The sequence below is a fragment of the Cephus cinctus genome, unplaced genomic scaffold (genome assembly GCF_000341935.2).
Source record: "Cephus cinctus unplaced genomic scaffold, Ccin1 Ccin1_scaffold0168, whole genome shotgun sequence".
In the NCBI taxonomy this organism is placed as follows: Eukaryota; Metazoa; Arthropoda; class Insecta; order Hymenoptera; family Cephidae; genus Cephus; species Cephus cinctus.
The window spans coordinates 1,254,571-1,276,832 of record NW_014332892.1 but is presented as its reverse complement, the minus strand read 5'-3'; the positions used below and the strand labels follow the sequence as shown (position 1 = coordinate 1,276,832).

Below are 22,262 nucleotides of genomic sequence, written 5' to 3'. Positions count from 1 at the left end.
CTATTCTAACCTGCATATCATGTTTATTCAGTCTGTAATTCATGTATATACATTTTTTTTTCTTATCCCCACCTATAGTTATCTAACCTATAAATTCTTTTTGTAATCCATAATAATTCGTACTGATAGGGAGGTCTGTGACGATGACTCCGTGCAAGAACACGAGTCTCCGGTGGCGCCAATGAATCTCGTGGAATGCGAAGGTCATTTCAGTCGAACAGAGGCTCGCCACGTTCGACCAATCAGTGCAGAGAACGGCAGTACGCCCTTTCCACGGTAAATTCGCATGGTAACAGTGCTGGATACGCAATTCTCAACGTTCCCCTTCTTCGCTAAACTACGGGATGAGTTGCGGGTACTCCCTGTCGCTCGTCATGACCAACGAGGACGATGATGAAATTACGAACGAGAAGTCGAAACTTTTCGATGAATTTTACTCGTGAAAAAGTTCGTCGAAATAAAGAACTCGTTATTTGATATACACGTATATATGTATCCCTTATCTCGACTTTATTTATTTAACACAGATAACATACATATGACACACCGTTGACTATATCCTGTTTCCAAGGGTCAAAATTTCCACTCGAATATCTCTAGACACTAGAATATTCCGTATAAACTTATTCCTATACCGTTAACACTATACTCGATATTGGCTAAGGATACGTTTTAGTTACCTTATTTTTAGATACAGTCTAGAAAGAACTATGACGGATGAATGAGTCTTACTATCTTACGCAAAGTTCATAAATTATTCGCTCTGTACGAAAAGTCCATGCAATCTAATCCACCGGATGTACAAAAATATATTTTTTTTTAGAGAGCGAATATGAGTGCGAGACCGTGTATTGTGTGTATCGTGTGAGAGTGTATGTGGTGTATCGATGGGTGAAACAAGGAATGGACGAACGCAAGAGCCAGTTGATTCGAGCTGTAATCAGGACAACTGCTAGAAATCCCATCCTATAATATATATATATATATATATATATGTGTGAGTGTGTATACATGAAAATTATGGCGCACGAAATCTTACACGCAAGATCCTTAATGAATGTTCTTCCCATTTAAGGTTAGTTACCGAAAAGTATGGCATAGGCGAACAGTTTAATTCGTCACTATTAGGTCACTCATAAAATTTCGTATGAAATAAAGAACAATAGACGTGGACGTTAAACTAGACACGTATTCAGGCTTACCACATATATCCTGTATATTGACAATTTTTGCTTATCGCTTCTAATTAGCGTCGGCCATTGTTCGCATATATGATACGTATATATACACATGTGGATTTTCAATGCTATTGCGACTATAGTAACAGCGTATGTCACTTATTAAGATGTATGACCAAATTATCGAATATTCATGAAAGCGAATATCTCTGGCTTTTCCATTGGCAAATAGCGTGCGTTTTCTATTACTTTGAAATACGAGAATGTGTATGGGGTTATTCACGAAAAATTTACCATATGAAGATGGTTCTACCATAGAAATTAAAAGAACAGGCGAACTTCAGGTGGGTAGAGTGATTGTGTTTAAAAATTGAGTGAGCGTGGTGGATTTTATTGGCAAGTGTGCATTTTGTACATGGTGCCGAGAAGACGACTAGTGTACTTTGTGTCTGACAGTTAGTGGGCACTCTGGGAATGGGACAAGTGTTACATCAGCAAAAAAGTTTTGAAGGGAGTTGAAATGCGATACGTTTCGTTTTAGACATAAAATACACAGGGGCTGATTCTTTTTACTAATATTTTCTTGGTGTACATGAATATGAAAAAGCGTGAGCAAATTATCAGCGGGGGTTCGATGTGACTTTATTTATTGAACGTGAAAGATTTTTTTCTAAAGCATATATACTCAGCTACGTTTTAATTTTGTAAATATAATTTTGATTGTTATCATATGAATTCCTTATTTAATTGACAGGCGATGAGAATTTAAGTCAGAATAAAATGTGTAATTTATCAATTTTATCACGACTGTTTCCTCGCACATTATCTTCTGATGGTTTGCTCCTTTCATTTATTAGTGCGCCAGTCAACCTTCTCGTGAAATTAGTCTGTTCTTTGGCGGCAGATAAAAACTAAAACTACGAAAGTATATTTACTCAGTTTATACCAATCCTTTATGAATTCTTGACGATCTTGATAAATTCTAACCATATTCAATTCTCTAGACCTTCGTGTTAATTCTTCAATGTACAAATCGATACTTCACTCTACATAATGTACAGTTCAGTAAAACATATCTATCCCTTAATTACGTTAGCGTGTACCTCTCGTCCTGGTGTAATAATGACTTTGACATTGCATTAAGAAAACGATTAGGAGTTGCGTAAACCATGAAGGTCGATTCCATTCAATTGCATAAAATTCCAAGAACTTTGAAGGTATTGTTGGCGAATAATTTTTTTGCTTACCATGAAAAGCAAACAATAATAGATTTGTTTGTGTAGGCACGAAATAATGTTAGGTTATTGCACTCAGATGTTGTGTAAGACACAGTCGCAAGGAAATAAATATGTGCTGTGCTCGTTTTGGTCCTTGCGACATTCTGTAGCTTTCGCAATATTGTTCCGCGATAAAAAAAAACAATAATTAATGTCGATCAAATCAAAAGGCTGGCATATACATACATAACGTATTTGCGGGCTTGTCAGTGCGAGGTCAGCGAATGGTGGGATTGTAGAGGCTCGCCTTTGTATCAACCAATCGGCGTGAAGCAGGCGTCTGACGTCATTATCAGATTGATGAATAAGTATACTATTGTGCCACGTGAAAACCAGATTCCGAAATGTATGTATGTCAACTTTCCTGTATTTCTTGCGTAATCAGGGTGATCAGCCTATGTCATTCGAAGTTCCGTTTCTTGGGGAAAAAATGAAAAATACGTAATATTCTTATGCGTTTCCTTTCGTCTTTCCGGTTTTGTGGAGTCAACAAAGACGACTTCATTTCAGTTGGCCAAATTGCGTATGTAAGGTTTTTGTATAAATATTGTGGCGCAATTAGCATTATCTGGTTTTGTTTAATAAATTTGTTTTATGTTATGTAATGATTCTTTATAATGCTTGTTGGGATAACTCATTATATAGGATGATTTTATTTCAATGTTCTATTACGTACTATATCATCTTGAGGTATTATAACTCACCTGTTCGTTAATGACGATAGGGTATTGTTGCTTTTTGTTGTTACGTGCATCTTGTATAGTTCCGTGTATAATAGGGTAGAACAACTAGACGCGTTTCAAGGTCTTCATATTTCTTTCCAAGCGTTTGACGTTTAATTTTTTTTTTTTTTCAAGGTTGATATGAACGATCAATCTCAAACTTTGTTTTGCAATACATAAATTCTATTCAGTGTTTTAGATAAATAATAACTAAAACTGTTTTTTAAATATAAATTTTATAAATCTTTTCCGTTTATATTCATTAATTAAATTTTACAATAATACGCTAGTAACTTGATTGTTAAAATTAATTAAACATTAAGTACTGCCCTGCTAGTGATATCAAAATTAATATTTAATTTTTAATTCGCTTGATAAATCTATCATAGGAAAATAAATAAGGGTACAAAGTGCATATTTTACAGGCAGACTTAGTTCAAGAGAAATATGAAACTGTTATCGATTAACGACCAATAAAATTTATTAGATTGATGTCATATCTGCTTTGTTCTTTCATAAGAGTCATTTTCAAACGAATCACATGGTTTACGCGACAGAAAATTACAAGTGTACAATTACCCGCAACGGTGCACAATCAGATTGAGTGACAAAACGGCAATATGATGTAAAATAATGTAATTAGGACAATACAAGATACATGATGCCATATAATTATCCCAAAAGTTATTAAGTATTTGCTTGAACTTTTTATTATCCCTACCGATAACGAACGCTGATAGTTATATCTGAAGATGAGGACATTTGTTTTACAATACGAATTTTGTAAGACACTTATCCTTTATTTTAACACCATATGATCGACTTTAATGGTTTCCAAAACCATACTTGACATAAGATACTGTTCACTATTTTTGGCACTCATTCCTCAATTCGTAAAAATCAGCAGGGTAATTTACTTGGAATTAGAATGACCGTTCGTCATCACAGTATTAACTCAAGTATGATTAAGGAAATTAATTACATTTTTGATCAATATCGCAGGTAAATTACGTACCGCAAGTTATGAGTTAGATTCGGATAGCCGTCAAAATTGAATAACTAATATATATAAATTGTCTTAGGCTTCATTACTATTTTAATAGTCACAACGCAAATGAAGTTTAACAGATTAAGGTAATCAGAATCATCTGTTGACGGTAGGCAGATGATATTTCACAAAAAATAATTGATTATTGTATTTGAGGCCTGACTAAAATGTAAAATTAAGTAAAAGACTTTCAAAAAGGATGATCACAGGCAGACCGGACCTTGGCAGTTATTTTCCAGTCGTTATTTACATATTTTCGTATGATAATTAACGAGGAATATTATTTCTCTAACTTTTTCATAAGCTACACAATCAATATATTAAGAATTAACCATTGATTGCAGTTACTTTCTTGGATGATGGACAGGTGATTTGATGACCTAAAGAGTAAATGCTTTATAGAATCCATTGCTTTACAGAAAGGAAAATGTATAAACTTGGGCAAAAGATCTTCGATAAATTACGTGAAAGAGAAGCAATCGATTGTATAAAATGAAGCATCTTCGTCGAAAAAGAGTCCTGTCAATAATACTTTACTTTTCTTTTTCATAGCCTTATTTCAGATTGCATATGAATCTATTCAGCTGAGCGTGTACGTCCGCGAAATCCGGGTATACACTGTTTATCTGTAACGTTTCACAACCATGGTACAGACTTTGTCAATTATTTACGGCTAAGCGCAATTCCATGTGTGTTTCGGACATTTTTCAAAAAGTGCTTTGACTCTGAAGTCACTTGTTTTTTTATTTATTTTTGAATTCAGTTAAACCACTGATTTTATGACTTAATGGGATTGTGCATAAAATTTACTCCATGTACTGAGGTTTCTTGATAACGCAGCAATGGAGTGTAATTTATTTCTCTGTTTGAAGTTAATCAATTGTTAGATGAATCTTAAACTATATCACGTCGTGAGTTAGTTGCACAAACTGGCGTTCTCGTCTCCTTTTGTTTCCTCTTCTCCACCTATCCACAAGAGTGTAAAGGACCTCTACCCTCATATATTTTTTAGGTCATCCGGCAGGTCATTCTTCGGATGTTTGTTTTCAAAGTGTTGTTTGTAGGTTTTTGGATCTGGCATCTGTGCCTAAATAAGAATATGAATATGTAATTTCAGAAATTATCTATTTCAATACTATCTTGTAAGCAGATATGTTAAATTATTGTTAGACATATATGGTGCAGATAAGAGTACTGTCTGGTTGATGATAGGATGAAGATAGAACGTTCTGATAAGATTTATTACAAACCTTGCATACTGCACAGACATGAACAAGGGCTTTCTGTGCAGCTTTCTTTTGGTCATTGGCACTATGACCTTGTTGCTTCTTTACTTTTGCAGCCTTCTCAGCTGCTTTGGCCTGTGACTGGATTTTCTGCTGTCCACGTGCCATTCTGTGGAAAGAAAGAAAGATCAATTATAAATATTATGTTGTATGTATGTGGTTTGATGAAATGCCATACTACTTTATGTTCCATTGGAGTAAAATGGTGTTTTCCCTTCAAAGGGTTCTCCTTGAACACAAAACATTGTACATAGCTCTATAAAATAAATTTTGTGCTTACCCTATCAGATGCTCTACTCTGCATCAGAGTTTGCATAGATGAATGATCATCCTTTCTTGCTTTGGAATGATACAATGCATCCTACCAATAAATTAATTACATACTCTGCCTTATTGTATATTTCTGATATGTATATAAACTATAGTGCACATCAAGTTTCTTAACTTTTCAATATTAAGAGTAAAAACTAAATTGTTTTCGATATCAATAAAAATGTTACTAAACATAATATTTCCTACTGTGATACAATAAAATAAAATCAGTGCCTTATCCGTATCACATAGTAGCTAACTTTCAATTTTTATTAATTCCGCAAAGAGATAATGATTTGTTCAAGATCACTCTTGAACATAATATATTTTCTCGAGCTCTTTCCTGCAGTTATTTCTAATTTTTTTCTAAGCCCATTGGAAATAAGTGTTGACAATTTACGAAATACAAAGGGAACCAGTATATAAGTATGTGACTAGAATAAAGTGAAGTATATTTAAAAAAAGAAAGAGTCAATAACTTGTGCATAAATATTGTATAAATTTAAAGAAGAAATAGGTTTTCAAGTTTATTTAGTTTTCTTACCCTTTGCCCATAAATAATTCGGCGCGAAATATTTATCAATAACATTACATACTGAAGAATCATGAATTGTTAATTTAAATCATCTAATAATGAACGTAGATCTATACGCCATAAACTTACAATGCTATCGTCATCATCCTTTCTATTCTCTCGTGATGAGACTTTCTTTCTGACATAGAAAAATGCATTGACCGAAATACCAATATGAAATGATTCCAATATCTAAACATCTGGTACCAAAAAGGTCATTTAAATATTCGTGTAAGCAGCGCAAAGCTATAACCCACGAGGATGACAACGTGTTAATTAACACAATGAAAATGATCTCAAAATTAGTAAAACTCTGGCAGCCAGGATTTTTCCGAAAATAATCTCCAGGCTAAACGTGCGCGAGGTTCCCGCTCGCTTACCTGACCGTGCAGAGACGATGAGGCAGTCGAATGAGAATGGAGTATCTTCTTTGCGTATTTGATGAATCCTCCTCACGCCTCACGTTTCCTGGTGCACGATCTGCCTCACGCCTGAATTTTATCTTTCTTACTAATTAATAAAGGCAAGTGGCAAACGTGCGAGCACGGTCCCGAACAGCCAAGGAGCTACAATCTACAGCCATGCAGTGTACTGCAAGCGGACGTTCACACGTGAACCAAGTATCATCAGACACAAATGATCTGTACGAATATACCGACTGAGAAACATTGTATTTATAATATTTGGTATGATTATATTTTTTTATTTCAAATATCGATCCGATTATTTAAACGACATGAATACATTTGAGTGTCAGGGATTGTGTACAAATTTTAATTAAGAGAAATTAACAGAACTGATACTACCTAAACATAGCTATACTTAAATTTATACTTGAATTATAATTATATTAGGAAAAATTGAATTGTGGTACTTATAAATTATTCGATGTAATAATATTGTGGCTATAAGAGCACAATGCAAATGGTTTTCGTTGTGTTTAATTTGTAATTTTATTAATTGCAAATGTTTTTGCATATTTTTACATAGTTCAACTTCGCCTGTTGGACATAAACAAAGCGTTATTGAATTTTGTTAAGGTTTCTCTTCACATTATTATATCGTCTATGATTTTCCGTTGAGTTGAACATTTTACATCGTTTTTATGAACGCTTAATCGACTCGCCATGTTTGCTTTCGAGAACACGTAACTGGTTGTTTCTCCCGAAACATGGCTGCATATCGTTCCGCTGATATAGTGAAATTCTGTGTAAAGGAGCATTAAAAGAAATCCTAAAGCCGTGCGAGAGTGTAAAACGAAGACATCATGTCTTCGATACACTTTGTGGTTCATCCATTACCGGGAACCGATGATCAGCTTAATGATAGGTAAGAAAAACTTTGTGGCCTTTTGATTTCGCATTAACGCATCGTTTCGCATGCCTGTCCTTTGCGCCGTACTGAATACTCCGATTCTTCAATCTTACGTGGCTACGTGTCGGCGTTCTTGTTTCGTACATTAGCACTGTACCTTCTTTTATTTATCAACTTATTCAAGGCCTCGTATTTTTTCCTTCATTCTGCATTAATTCATCCCCTCAGTATAGTGACGTACATGATTGCTGTCAGATAATTGCATCCCTGTTGAGTAATGCACGCAGGAGTTCTAACGCCTAGATGGACACGTTTCTAGAACTATCGTTTACTGTAAATAATTTTACTTTTTCTTCATGAATCTTTCTTTGTATTATAATTGATGATTACTTTATGAATCACATTTGGTTGATACTGTTATATTCTGTAATGGATGATTTGTGTTTTGCTTTAGTCATGCAATTCCATCTACATATCATTAGTATTTTGGCACAATTTCGATTCTAATATTACTTGTATTGTTTCATTATGATGTTTCTCTTTTGTATTATTTTTCATATACTTTTTTCATTCAATTCACAAACCTAAAATATAATACTAATGATTTATTGATTCCATAAAATGAAGTTACTGTACCGTAGGCATTAGTAATGATTCTGAATCATTGATCTAGAACTTTCTTATGTATAATTTGATGCATTGATTATGTACGTTGTAAATTAATATATGATTTAAAAGTTGATTTTTTTAAATTTTTTTGACGATTGTGATACATGTTACATGAGTAATGTAGTATATCTATCTTTTTTTTTGTAGATGTTGATAGTATTATGCTTTCATTGCATATCTCTCAGATACATTGGCAGCATGGTATACATTGTGTCAGCTTATACTTACAAGCTTACATGCATATAGTCTTATAGATGCGATTCATTTATTCGAGTGATTTTCTACTAATTAGTGAAAAGGATAAAAGTAACTATGTTTTGTTGTTTTACATTTGTCAAAGAAAATACCATATACTAGCATATAAGATACATGTTACAAATATCATTTTATAGAATAATCAGAACGATACTAAAAATACATTTTGTTCTATAATTTATTATTTTCATACTCTGAAAATATAATTTTCGAAAAATAATGTATGCATTGCAAAAAATATGAATTTTTGTATATAAATATATTATTAATTTATTCCTTGAATTGTAATTAATACTGTTCTATGTTTTCTGCTGTTAGGAAAAAAAAGTAATAATGATTCGAAAGAAACTATCGCTATAGTAAAAGAACTTACTTACTCTGTATACTTTTTAAATCATTTTTCATCCTTCCTATGAATTCTATATTAAAGAGCATCTGTATTACTTTACAGATTGAAAGAAGTTGCAGAGAAAATTAACAGATATGGATTTATGACTCCACCAGCGCTTAGCGGCCAAAAGGTCGCCGTTAAGCGTATTGTAGTAGGGCCAACTCACATTGCTCTTCTTATGGAAGACAACAGAATCTGCCGACTTGCCTTTACAGTCCTATCAGACAGATTAGACCTAACCAAAAATGAACCTAACCGAAAGTAAGCATAGAATTCATTAAGGATCATTGTCTATCTTCTTCCTTTCTCTCAAAGAGTAGTGTATTATAATAAGTTAACTTTTAATTACATCAGTACCAGTAAGAGCCACGTTGGAAATTCAAGTTCTGCACCAAGCGGAAGTGGCGGTAGCGGCGGAGGCGGACGTGCAGGTATCAGATCCCGTGCGCGAATTATGCGTAGCAGTTCTGCAATTCGGGGCGGTGGAAGTGGAGGTGGTGGAGGAAGCGGTGGCCGAATTGGACCACCTGGTGTAATAATGAGCGGAGGTGGTGGAAGCAGTTCTCGACCTATAGTTTCCGTACCGGCTCCGTTCGTTCCAGAGGATTTAATCTCTCAGGCTCAAGTAGTCTTACAAGGAAAGAGTCGCAATCTGATCATTAGGGAGCTACAGGTTTGTCAAATTCGTAAAAATGTCACACTCTCACATTTCAGACTTTATTCTTATGAGAACAGCAATAGTTAGCTGTGATCGCCAATTGTTACCTTTTTGATAAGATGCAACATGCAATTGTAAATCATCACTACTACATGCACTACTCCAATAAGTTTTATTTGTCATCAATTGTTTCTACAGCGTACGAATCTGGACGTTAACTTGGCCGTGAATAATCTTCTGTCACGGGACGACGAGGAAGGTGACGACGCAGAAGATGCTGCTGACAGTTACGTACCCGAAGATCTTATATCGTTACTCGATGGTGGCTTCAGCAATGAGCACTCAGTCATCATAGATGCTGATTCTATGTTTTCTGAAGACATGTTCGGTTACGCAGGCATGAGAAGGTAAGTACAAATTAAAAATTAAAAAATACACCAGGATTAGTACACTTCAATGAAATATTCTTCATAGTCGTGGCAGTTCATCACGAAGACTTGGAAATGATAGAGACGGTGAGAGACCGGCAGAACGCGAAAGAGACCGAGATAGTTTTAGCAGATGGAGGGATCGTCAATATTACGGTCCACGTAGATGGTTAGAAACTGCCCTGAAGGATTCATGGGAGAAAGATCCTGGTAACTAAACTATTGATATGAAAGCTTACCCATAGAAAGAAGTTGGTTCTCTGGTCGAACCAGATTTGAATGCTTTGATAAGAGTCAGCTGTTTATTGATATCTAATAGCACTTCCTAATCTTCCTCTTATGTTTAAGATAATAAAAAAAAGGAACTGGTATCTCAAAGTCCTTTATGGATATCAGAGGAATTGGAATGGTGGCATGAACGTAGTGGAGAGCCTGCACCTCGCTTTGTACAAATTGCTGCCCTTTATAGCGAATTAATTGCCGTTTCTGTAACTGGCCAATTATACCAGTGGAGATGGGCCGATCCTGAACCATACAAACATCCTGAGGTACATCAGTCTACAATAATACACTTTCCTGGTATCTTGACATTAAGTAATAAACTGCAGAAGATTTTTATACATTATATCTTTTATATTAGAATCCGAATGTGCACCATCCAAAAAGTATCCCGTTGGCTTTGATGGGTGAGAAAATCGTGAATATATCCGCCACTGCAATTCGCTGTTCTGTCAGTACAGAGAGTGGGAAAGTCGCAACATGGCTTGACGAACTCCTCGGGCATGTAGCTTCCCGTCTAGAACATCCGGCACAAGCATTTACTGAATTTACTTTAGATAAAATTATCTCTCTTCACACTTGTGCTCTGTACACTGTTGCTAGACTGGAGAGTGGGGCGCTCTATTGGTGGTTAGTTTTCTATTTCATTTTTATCAACAATTTTTATCTTTAAATTCAGACAATACAGTTTTTCATTGTGTAATGTATTGTTTGATTCATAGGGGAGTTTTGCCATTTGCCCAGAGGAAGAAGTTATGGGAAAAGTACAAGGCTAAATCGCGTAAACACAGGCCGTCAACTGTATTATCGACAGATATCAGTTACGGCAGGCACGTTTGTATGAAGAATAGTCCCATCTATCAACCGGGAGCCATTGGTAAATATTCAGCTATCTACGATTGCTTATGAATTATCACTGTTACGAAAGCATCGTATGTCCAAACGTGATTGAAATATCAACAGAGTTTTACATTTGTTCCAAAAGAAGTTACTTTTATTTAATATAATTGATGCATATAAAATTGTTTGTATACATCATATTTAATTTATTGATTAACGATATTCCTTTTTTTATTAGGTTTCACAATTGCCAATGGAGTTCCTAAGGTTGGGCAACTGTTATCAGCAGCCTGGAATTTGGATGCTGTTTGTCGTTTTAAAATTTTACCTGCTGGTACTTTGTTGCCTACTACACCTCCCGAAAAAAGAGAAACTAATGGAAATGGCAGCACAGGCAGTACTAGTAAAACAAATCATAAGGAAACTGCTGATCGACTTGATATGCCTCCACCACCTTCACCTGCTTCGAGCACTTGCAGTGATACTGGCAGCATTACAACTAGTCACAGTATGTCTTAAATGCGTTTTTGCTGTTTATTAACTAGTAGATCTTTGAGATAGATTTATTTGTTGGTTGATTTGCACATTTAATTTTTATAAAGCAATATCCCTTTCAGAGCGACAAAAACGTATGGCTCCTAGAAGTGAAGGTGAATCTGAGAGAAAGGACGAAGAAGATTGGCAACTAAAAGATGTTGTTTTCGTCGAGGACGTTAAAACTGTACCTATTGGTAATATTCTAGATACATCAAATATTTTTTTTTGTTTCATTCCATCGGATTGTTTATGTTTAATTGGTTATATTATTTTATAGGAAAAGTTATTAAGGTCGATGGCTGTTATGTTGCTGTGAAATTCTTTTCGAAGGATTCAAAGGAAAAGGAGAAGGAAACTAAAGAGAAAGATTTTAGTAGTTCAGACTTCAAGGATTTGACTGCCGAAGAATTGATTAAGTTACTTGCTGACTGTCGACTCTTGCGTAAGGATGAATTGCAGGTGAAATATTGTATAATGTGCTCTACTTCTATCATCATGAATCTCTTATTAAAGTTTCTTTAAATAAAATAACTTTTTTCTTTCTTCTCTTTTAGGTGATTAAGTCACCACTAAACTCTCGAGCTCCAGATTGTTTCCAAAGAACACCCAGAAGGGTCAATATCCTAGAGGGTTCCAATGAGAGTTTGTTGACTATCTCTACCGATGGTCAAGGTATAACATGTGTCCAATTTATTATTCAAACAGAAATTGTATCACTAAACTTCGTGTATTAAATTTCTTACATTTTTCTTAATTTGCAGGTATCCATGCTATATTAAAAAATGGAAATAAATTGAGCTATGTGGTTTACAATTTGAGTACTGGACGGTACGTTCAAGATTGTTATATTCCATCAGAAATATCATCTTTCTTGGGACTGCAACCTCAGAATATTAGTCTCACGAGTGCTGGCGAGGTAAATAAAATAAACCCGTATCTTCTGTTTCAATCTGATTCGTGTTTTGAATAAAGTAACAATATTTATTACCTTTCAGAATAACGAATGTTCTATGATTCTTCGCGATGGTAATAACACTATCTATCCCATCGCCAAGGATTGTGCAGAGGCGATTCGTGATCCGAATTGGATCGATCTTGTGCCAATATTATGTATTGGAGCTTCAACCATTCCAATTCCAAGTTGCACCAATTCGACAAATCTAAAAAACCAAGTAGCTGTCATAGCGTTAGTATTTGATAACTTGTTGTTGATGCCTCGTATACTTAGATGTGATTACGATGGAGTTAAACAAGTCTTTGTGAATCTCGAACAAGATCTAAGTAAGTAAAAGCGTCGTAAAAAAAAGTGCCACTGACTCACCAATTAAATTAACAGCTTTTAATTGCTAATTGTTTTATTTACAGAAGGTACTGCAGGACAGATTCAAACTATTTTAACAGAGCGTTGTGACGGAAATCGCAACATTCTGCACGCATGCGTCAATATGTGTTCTCCAACATCGAACAAAGAAAATGAACAAGGTATGAATTCAAAGAATTTTTTTAAATGAATATGATTCTGTCATTTTCTATAATATTACAATTTTCAAATATAAAGGTATTGAACGTGAACTAGTAACTAATGCTGTCGATGGCAATTCTACTCCTATCGAAGAACCTATTCCAACATTAAGTTGGTCCGCAGAGGCATTTGACAATACATCTGGAGAGGAAGACAGTCTTTTGAGTATAGGTGCAGCTAGTATTTCTATGATGAATAAGACTGGTAACAATTATTTTTGTTTGTGATTAATACTTTTCACTATTCTAGAAGTGTTCTTACGTGTCCACCATATTTATTTCAGGTGTAGGATCCGCGTCAAATAATACTTATATCGTTGATTCAGTTGAGAGACGAAACAATGCTTTAATGATACTGAAGTACATGTGTGAAAATCCCGTATTAGCACCACACCTCAAGGATTTATTAGTTGCGAGGTATAGAATATATAGTATTTTTTTACTCGTACAGTTCGTGCGACTTTATTTTTTAACCTCATTAACGTGGAATCAATTCTATTTCACAGAGACGCACAAGGTCAGACACCATTAATGCTTGCTGTTTCTGTAAGAGCATATCATGCTGCTCTCATTCTATTGGATACTATTCAACGAGTTGGAAGAGATGGAAAGGATTGTTCAGCTATGATCCTTCCGTCTGACGCGAGTCCTGATTTGTCACCATTGTTTGTGACCTGCTGCAATGATACCTGCAGCTTCACTTGGACAGGTGCTGAACACATAAACCAGGTATGTAGAACTCCGCATACGTAATGCGAATTATTAAGTGTCATTAAAGTACAACACTACAAAACTATATGTTACAGGACATCTTCGAATGTAGAACCTGTGGTCTAACAGGATCTTTATGCTGCTGCACCGAATGTGCAAGAGTCTGTCACAGGGGACACGATTGTAAACTTAAAAAAACTTCACCAACAGCTTATTGCGATTGCTGGGAGAAATGCAAGTGTCGTGCTCTCATTGCTGGACATCAAGGTGCTCGTTACGATCTTCTGTGTCGTCTTGTTACTAATACTGACCTTGCTACAAAAATTAATTCTCGGTAAGTGTATTAAATTTGCAATGTATTAGACGTGCAATAAACTTTGAGTAATCATTTCATTAATATTTACAGGGGTGAAAGTATATTGCTGTTCCTCGTACAAACTGTAGGAAGACAATCAGTAGAACAACGACAGTTCCGGTCAGCACCACGACAGCGTTCGACTTCCGCCAGTCGCAAGACTCCGTCGTCCGATGGTAAGTAGTTTTAGTTTTGCTAAAGATTACAGTGAATTTATTTTCTTAATATTGAATTAGGCTCTATGTGACTTCTGTGGATACTCGTATTATTTAGCATGTAAGTGGCTAAAAGCAAAGTTATTATTATTCCTTTCACAACAAAATCAGTATCTTCTTAAGACTATGTAATATTATTACGAAGGAAGGCAACTATGAAACGGTCCTTCGGTGATACGAAATGAAAGGAATAAGCTGTGCTTTTGTTGCCCAAAAAAATGTACCTTCCATATAGTGTTCCTCTCAGGTTTGGGTGCTGATTTAGACATGCCGGATCACGATCTGGAGCCACCACGATTCAGTCGAAGAGCTTTAGAAAGACTTTTGAATGACTGGCCAGCCGTGCAATGTATGATAATGTCTGGTGTCTCGGAGAATTCGAATGATCAACTGTTTGGAGACCAAGGACAATCCTGTAGACAAAGTGGTACCGCTCTGCTAGACAAGTTCACTCACACTTTGTTAGTGAAGTGCAGTGCAGAGGTAATTATTTTTGCTCGAAAAATGATTATTTATTAAATCAATTAGCTAATGCTCGATTACAATAAAATTGTTGTATAATCTTCAGATGCTAGACACGTTACTCACAACACTTATAAGAGAATTGCAAAATGAATCGGTACCAGGTCGCCAGGAGGAAGCAAATCATGTGGCACGTCGGTTTGTAAGATCCGTTGCAAGAATATTTGTTATATTCACTGTAGAAATGGCACCAAACACAACAAAGCGAAGAGGGTGTGTATACTGATTTTTTTATTATTTTTTTTTAAAGAGGTCGGTGGTGAAAGATGGTGAATGAATATATTTTTTTTCAGCGTCAGTCAATCTTCACAGCCGCTGATGAAGTGCCGTCGTGTATTCCAAGCACTGATTAAATTAGCTGTAGAAGAATTATGTGAAACAGCTGATTCCTTAATAGCTCCTGTACGTTTGGGCGTTGCTCGTCCAACTGCTCCTTTCACATTAACTAGCTCAACCATTGAAGTCATAAACGGGTCTGAAGAACTTTTCTCGATAGAGCCTTTAATTCCACATAGTGGCGTCAGTTCTCAAATTTTGGATGCTGCTTTGCAAACTCAACAGGGCAATAATAATATTACAATTGCTAGAGATGTATCTGCTATAGATGAAGCAGAGGGTGGTGAAGGTAATTTGAATACAAAATAACCGTTTACAATTTACAGAAAAAGCTATTTTTATCTTTAATTTAACTTTCGGATTTATAGAAGTTCCAATGGACATGGACGGAGATATAAGTGAGCATGAAGAATCAGGAGTTCTTGGTGCTGTAGCTGGACAACCTCTTGGAGAAGTAGATAGCAATGCTGGAGGTGTCGGTGAAGAACAAACTGGAGACGGCGAATCAGATACAGAGTTAGATCTTCTAGCAGAACCAGAAACAGAATCTGACTCGGATGACAATCACAGCAATCAGGATGCAGCATCCGCCCAACGTAGTGTACAGACTGGGGCAACGGCAGGATCCGACGGCGGTATGGGATCTATTCTTCTGTTCCCTGAAGATGAGTCCGGAGAGTCCAGTCAGCAAGAAGATGATGAGAGTGAAGCTGGTGAAACCGATGAACAGGACAATGACGAGTTCCAAATTGCCGATGAGCAACTTGAACGCAGAAGGTATCTTGAAGTTTTGATATTTTAAGATTTATGTGTCTTTTGATTAAGATAATATACAGTATTAAAAGATTCCTCAATAATAGGAATACTTGCAAATGAGTTTCTTTTACGCCGTGATTATCATTTTATTAACATAATAACTAAGAATATGAATAATATTATTTAAGTGTTGTGCGTCTTTACGTATTAGATCAGGCAGTGAGGGTAAATAGATTTGTAATAATTCGTTTCAGCGGTTCTACCAGTCATTCTCATCGTAACAATCTCGCCCCTGTTTCGATGCAATGGGCTATACGAAATCGAGAGTCAAGCACCCGCACAGCAGGCCTGAGAATGGCCAGTAGCAACAACTTAGTATTCATAGATCCTTCCTCTCTAAGACGTTCGACCGCTACTTCTGCTGTGGCAGCTGCCCAGGAACCAATTACCATGGGAACAACAGCCAGTTGTTTGGCACGAGCATTTGGAATTGTGATTAGGCAAATAGCCGATCTCCTCACAATGATGCAAGATTATAAAACCTTGGCACCAGCTCTGCCGCGACTTATAGAGATTACCTATCAGGATGCCACCACCTTACAAGTAAGTGCACGTAGATTAATATAATTATCAGCAGTTAATTAGTCATTAGAAATTATTTTTTAATGATTCCATGTGGACCATTATGATCTTCGTTAAAACTAAATTATCTTCCCGATTTTACAGATGTATCTGGAAGGTCATCTTAAACCAACATGGGATTGGTTGCTGACTGTAATGGATGCCACAGAAGCACAATTAAGATTCGGAGTTTCGTTAACGCGTAGCGCTGATCCAACTCATCCTGAACATCCATTAAACAATGCACCCTCGCTCTCCGGAGGAAACTTTACAGGATTACTTAATTCAGCTGCTCTTTCGCTTACCTTGCAAGGAAATACAGGTCGGAATCAACGCAGTGGTATCACTACAACCTCCAATATCTCCACCACTCAAGGTTCAACACGACTCACCGTTGGTTTTACAGGCGTTGGCGAACCTCCTAGGAACAATAGGGATCGCGAAGGTTTGCACTAATTAAGTGTACACAAACTATCTTCATAATTTTATACCATCTCTATAATCGTTATTGGGAATGTTGTATGTCTAATAATTCAATAGATATTTAATTGTCAATACTTATATCTAAATTGGAATAGAACGAGCGATTGGTAATGATATTTCATGGGAACGTATTTAGATCTGCGATATAATGGATTTATTTAAATATTTCTGGCAAGTTCACTCTAGTTATTACGTGATGCTACATATATATTAGAAATTACAGTGTGATTAATTACTAGACATACTTTTAAGGCCTTTAATGATTTTTAAAGTTCATACATGTTCTCTAAAATTGGTTTATCCTTAATAATCTCTAATCACTCTTATCGTCAGTTGTTATGTTGATTTAGTTGAATGAAAATTGTTTTTATTATACAAATATTTCAAGCGGATCCCATTATTTGAAATATCATTCGGTTATAATATAGGAAGATAATTCGTGTACACTTTGAAAAATTGCTCGATGAAGCAATTTTTTTTTATGTTTGGATATTCAACATTATTATTTTTGTATTAAATTGTACAAGTTCTTTTTTTTTTTGAAATTGTACTCGCAACTATTGTGCGCATATTGCCACTACCGTATATGCTTTATAAGTGTTACGCGAGAACTCAAAGGCAAAAAAAGCAGTAGAAAATTTTGACTTTTTAGGTGGAGACGCAAACTCGGCAAGACGTGAATTTTTATCTTATTGCTTGTCCTTAATGCGTGCCCATAATGGAGAGCATAGGGACAGCTTGCCTGTTTTGGACGTGTCAGCATTGCGACACGTAGCTTATGTATTTGATGCTTTGGTCTACTACATGCGTTCGCTATCCGAGGAAAGGGATGCCCAAAAAGAGTCTTCAACTTACTCAACCTGGAATGATCAAGTTAGTATAAGTAGATCCTTTAAAAGAATTGCATAATGCATCTAAATGGCGACAGTTGTACGGAGTTTTTACATTAACTTTCTTATACGCAGGATGAAAATGATAATGAGGAAGGCGAGGAAGACAATTTACCAGCGGCAACAGCGATGGAAACTGATTCAGTAGATTATCCGGACCTGCTTCAAGTGCCCATATGTGGTACAGGCAACAACAATAATACCACAGCAAAAGGAAGGAAGCATCCTTTCTTACAAAGATCGGACTCCACGTTGTGCCTCGGTTGCCCGCCACTCGATCCCTTTGACACTGTCATGAGTGAAGCGTTACCGCTAGCTGATCAGCCGCATTTATTGCAGCCGCACTCGAGGCGCGAAGACCTTTTTGGCGTCCCAAGACAACCTACAGCAACACCGGGTACCACTGGTCCAAATCAAAATCCTTTGGAAGGTTTGCCAACATGGTTGGGACTATCAGTGCGTAACACCGACAATCAGAACCCTTCGGTAACGCCAACTTTCAGTCAAGTTGTACAGGGTCCTGGTCCTAGCGGATCCTCGGACAATAGACGAAGCTCAGTTTGTTCCAATGAACCTGGACCTAGTAAATGCATGGTAAGTATTTCGAGTTATTATTTTATTTTCACATTGAATATAGTACGGAGATTATGTCGAGATATTCTTCTCATAGGAGAAACCAAAATCGTTTAATCAAACGACTGACAATCAGCAGCCTATGATAACTGAGCAAGTGGATAGAGCTCCTATCATTGTATCACCCAGTAGTCAGAATGATGCAGGTACTGCTAAGGGCAAGGATATTTGTAAAAATGGCAGAAGTGTCATCGTCAGGGCAGGAACAGTATCGGTAAATGATAAATCTTAAAAATTCATCAATGATTCTTATTTGCCAAATACTCATTGATGTTATCTAAACAGGAACCAAGTGTAAATAAAGTTGGAGCTCCTGAAGTATTGGTTGTGCCTACAGTGGAGGCACAAAATGTATCTGAGGAAGTAGATCCTGCTGCTTCGAGCCATGAAATATCAGCTCATGAAACCGTCGAGACAAGTCCTGTAGAATCTGCCAGAGCTGTGTCATCAATCGGGCCGAATATATCTCATAATATCTTATTGGGACGTTGGAGACTTTCCCTTGATCTATTCGGTCGAGTTTTTATGGAGGATGTTGGACTGGAAGCTGGATCTGTGGTGTCCGAGCTGGGTGGTTTTCCAGTTAAGGAAGTTAAATTCCGCAGGGACATGGAGAAGTTGAGAAATTCACAACAAAAGGACATTACCTTATCTAAGGTATTTATACAGTAGGATAGTAAAACAAGGATTTACTTAATATGCTAAATTTTGAATGTGTAATTAGGTTGAACGCGACAGGACGCAATTGCTAGTGCAGACGATGAAGGAATTAAATACACAGTACAACCTCTACAATAGGAGAGCTTCTAACACACCGCCATTGGCAGTGAATAGGATAAAAGTGACATTCAAAGATGAACCAGGTGAAGGATCTGGTGTAACTAGAAGTTTTTATACGGCGATCGCAGAGGTTTGTAGAAGAAAGAAATCATTCTTCAACATTATGCCAATAACTTATCGCGTGAAACGAGTAAAATATTTTCTCGTCATTCGCAGGCTTTATTAGCAAATGAAAAACTTCCGAATCTGGAAGCAGCGCAGGTCGGATCTAAATACACGCAATATAACGTATTACAAAAATTGAAAAGTAGAGATCGTGATCGTGACCTCCGGCGACAGGTAATTTCTAAAAGTTATTAAAGAATGTCATTAATATAAAAAAAGAGAATAGTATTGAACCTTCGTATTTATATTTACAGAATCCACGATCTTCTGGAAAATGTCGAGAGACACGCAGAGCGCTTTCTCTCGAAGCTCGTTCCTTCCATCCTACTGTCTCTGTGGAAGGTGCTAGTGGATCAGGTCCTGGTAGTTCATCATCAAGTGCTCACCCATTACCAGTCAGTCATCCTAGTAACGATCATTTAACAATGCAGCAGGAACAACTTGGCAACAGACTCTATCCCAAGGTACGGGCATAAATTCTTTCTGCGAATTTCCTTATACATCAAATTCTACAATCGACAATCTTTATCACATAAGGGTTATGTAATTAAACTGGATAATATTTTTTAACCAGGTACATGCTTTGCGATCCACACTGGCTGAGAAAATAACAGGAATGTTGTTAGAACTGCCACCGGCACAATTGCTGATGCTGCTAGCTTCAGAGGATGCACTTCGGCAGAAGGTCGAGGAGGCATTTGAATTAATTCATAGTCGCAATCAGGATTTGGCAAGTGAGGCACTACTCGACCTGGACGTGTTTAGTCTAACCGAACGTTGCGGTGCTAACAAAAAGAAAATGGAGAACAGCATCCTGGACGACACCGAAGACAATGCACCTCTGTTCTACTCCCCGGGGAAAAGAGGATTTTATACGCCAAGACAAGGAAGAGCCAGTTACGAGCGTCTAAATGCATTCAGAAATGTGGGCAGGTACGTGACTCACATTTTGTATTCGTCAAGCGTCTTGCAGAATTAATTTCTCAAGCATATAATTTATTCTGTACAACAGACTGATAGGCCTTTGTCTCCTACAAAATGAATTGTGCCCAATATTCTTGAACCGGCACGTGATCAAGTACATCCTGGGGAGGCCGATACGCTTCCACGATCTTGCCTTCTTTGATTCTGTGATCTACGAGAGTCTCCGACAATTGGTGATCGATGCTGAGACTAAGGATAGCAACAGTTTGTTCTCTACACTTGATCTTACGTTCAGGTAAACACTTTCATTACAGGAACACAGGATAGACTAATGATCCATACTCTGTTTATATAGTCGATATATTGCTACAGTAGCTGTAACAAATATTGTTATTTTCTGAGTAGTATTGACCTGTGCCCTGAAGAAGGAGGTGGATCGATTGAACTAGTGCCCAATGGTCGTGATATGGAAGTGACAGCTAGTAACGTTTACGATTACGTTCGCAAGTATGCAGAAGTCCGCATGATAAAGGTCCAGGAGAAGGCCTTGGAAGCAATGCGAGAGGGTGTTTTCGACGTTCTCCCTGATGGTGCATTGGATGGTCTAACTTCAGAAGACTTGAGACTCCTATTGAACGGAGTTGGCGACATTAACGTTTCCGTTCTAATATCGTATACGTCATTCAATGATGAATCCGGAGAATCGACGGATCGGCTAGTCAAATTCAAACGGTGGCTATGGTCCATCGTCGAGAAGATGTCACACGTAGAGCGACAAGATTTGGTGAGTTAACGATTCGACGGACTTCACTGTGTCAGGTTTCCATCTGTATATACAGGGTGTAGTTCGCGATCAAGACTATTAATTGGTCATCAACAATACAGAATTTTCTTCTAATCTGTTTGTGCTTTTATTATTTTCATTTTAGGTATACTTCTGGACTGGTTCTCCTGCACTCCCGGCTAGCGAGGATGGTTTTCAACCTATGCCCAGTGTGACTATTCGACCAGCCGACGATGCTCATTTACCAACCGCGAATACTTGTATCTCACGTCTGTACGTTCCGTTGTACAGCTCGCGTCATGTATTGCGTCATAAGTTACTTCTTGCCATCAAGACAAAGAACTTTGGATTCGTATGAATTCGGTTGGCAGCAGTCGTAATGAGCCGCCGCCGCCGCCGAAGCCGCCCACGTTCGTACGCATTAGCTCCAAAAGGAAGTTGCATTATTCGTAATGATATAAGAAACAAAAAACAAAGTTATATGTTGTTACTTTCCTTTCCTTCCTAGGCAAATTTATAACATTTATAAATTTATAAGGTGTAATTACGAATTATGATTTCTATTATCGAGAAGTGGTCTCCATCGTAATAAGGTTTTATGTTAAAGTGTCATATTTAGCCTTTATAGCGACCCAATAAAACTTTCTCAAAAATTATTGTATTCTTGTAAATATACTTGTCTTATCCTCTTGTGAGTTACAAGAATACTCATTTTGGTATGTGATTACTTCCTTCCTGTTTCTGAATTATCATGAGTTGTTGCCATTGACGATTACGGACATTGACTGGCGATAACAA

The 22,262-nt window shown here is 36.8% G+C and overlaps 2 protein-coding genes across 12 annotated transcripts; one reads left to right on the top strand and one right to left on the bottom strand.

Moving 5' to 3' along the window:
* Positions 1-3,640: 3,640 nt before the first annotated feature.
* LOC107264379 (zinc finger protein 706) lies at positions 3,641-7,026 on the bottom strand. 3 transcript variants are annotated; one of them, XM_015732586.2, is made up of 4 exons: positions 6,778-7,026; positions 5,690-5,740; positions 5,476-5,620; positions 3,641-5,312 (listed from the first exon to the last, which is right to left on the bottom strand). In XM_015732586.2, exons 3-4 carry the CDS (start codon positions 5,617-5,619, stop codon positions 5,223-5,225), a joined length of 234 nt encoding a protein of 77 aa, XP_015588072.1. In that variant the 5' UTR covers position 5,620; positions 5,690-5,740; positions 6,778-7,026; the 3' UTR covers positions 3,641-5,222. The 3 variants fall into 3 exon arrangements, with proteins under 3 accessions (XP_015588072.1, XP_015588071.1, XP_015588070.1); XM_015732585.2 differs by lacking the exon at positions 5,690-5,740 and adding an exon at positions 5,792-5,872 and having other exon boundaries at positions 6,778-7,025; XM_015732584.2 differs by lacking the exon at positions 5,690-5,740 and having other exon boundaries at positions 6,778-7,020.
* A 501-nt stretch (positions 7,027-7,527) lies between these two features.
* On the top strand, positions 7,528-22,120 carry LOC107264168 (E3 ubiquitin-protein ligase UBR5). 9 transcript variants are annotated; one of them, XM_025081633.1, is made up of 38 exons: positions 7,528-7,726; positions 9,087-9,287; positions 9,381-9,699; positions 9,883-10,091; positions 10,159-10,322; positions 10,461-10,660; positions 10,753-11,021; positions 11,114-11,268; positions 11,470-11,739; positions 11,834-11,962; positions 12,046-12,227; positions 12,323-12,440; positions 12,530-12,684; positions 12,764-13,049; positions 13,134-13,250; positions 13,327-13,494; positions 13,574-13,706; positions 13,796-14,018; positions 14,096-14,334; positions 14,407-14,531; positions 14,806-15,053; positions 15,139-15,305; positions 15,386-15,717; positions 15,797-16,205; positions 16,418-16,787; positions 16,911-17,127; positions 17,212-17,250; positions 17,941-18,161; positions 18,254-18,772; positions 18,849-19,025; positions 19,097-19,468; positions 19,536-19,721; positions 19,808-19,930; positions 20,011-20,220; positions 20,331-20,689; positions 20,769-20,975; positions 21,086-21,464; positions 21,610-22,120. In XM_025081633.1, the coding sequence occupies exons 1-38, from the start codon at positions 7,665-7,667 to the stop codon at positions 21,820-21,822; spliced, it is 8,472 nt and encodes a 2,823-aa protein (XP_024937401.1). In that variant the 5' UTR covers positions 7,528-7,664; the 3' UTR covers positions 21,823-22,120. The 9 variants fall into 9 exon arrangements, with proteins under 9 accessions (XP_024937401.1, XP_015587624.1, XP_024937399.1 ...); XM_015732138.2 differs by having other exon boundaries at positions 11,849-11,962; positions 14,836-15,053; positions 16,911-17,250; XM_025081631.1 differs by having other exon boundaries at positions 14,836-15,053; positions 16,911-17,250.
* Positions 22,121-22,262: the final 142 nt, after the last annotated feature.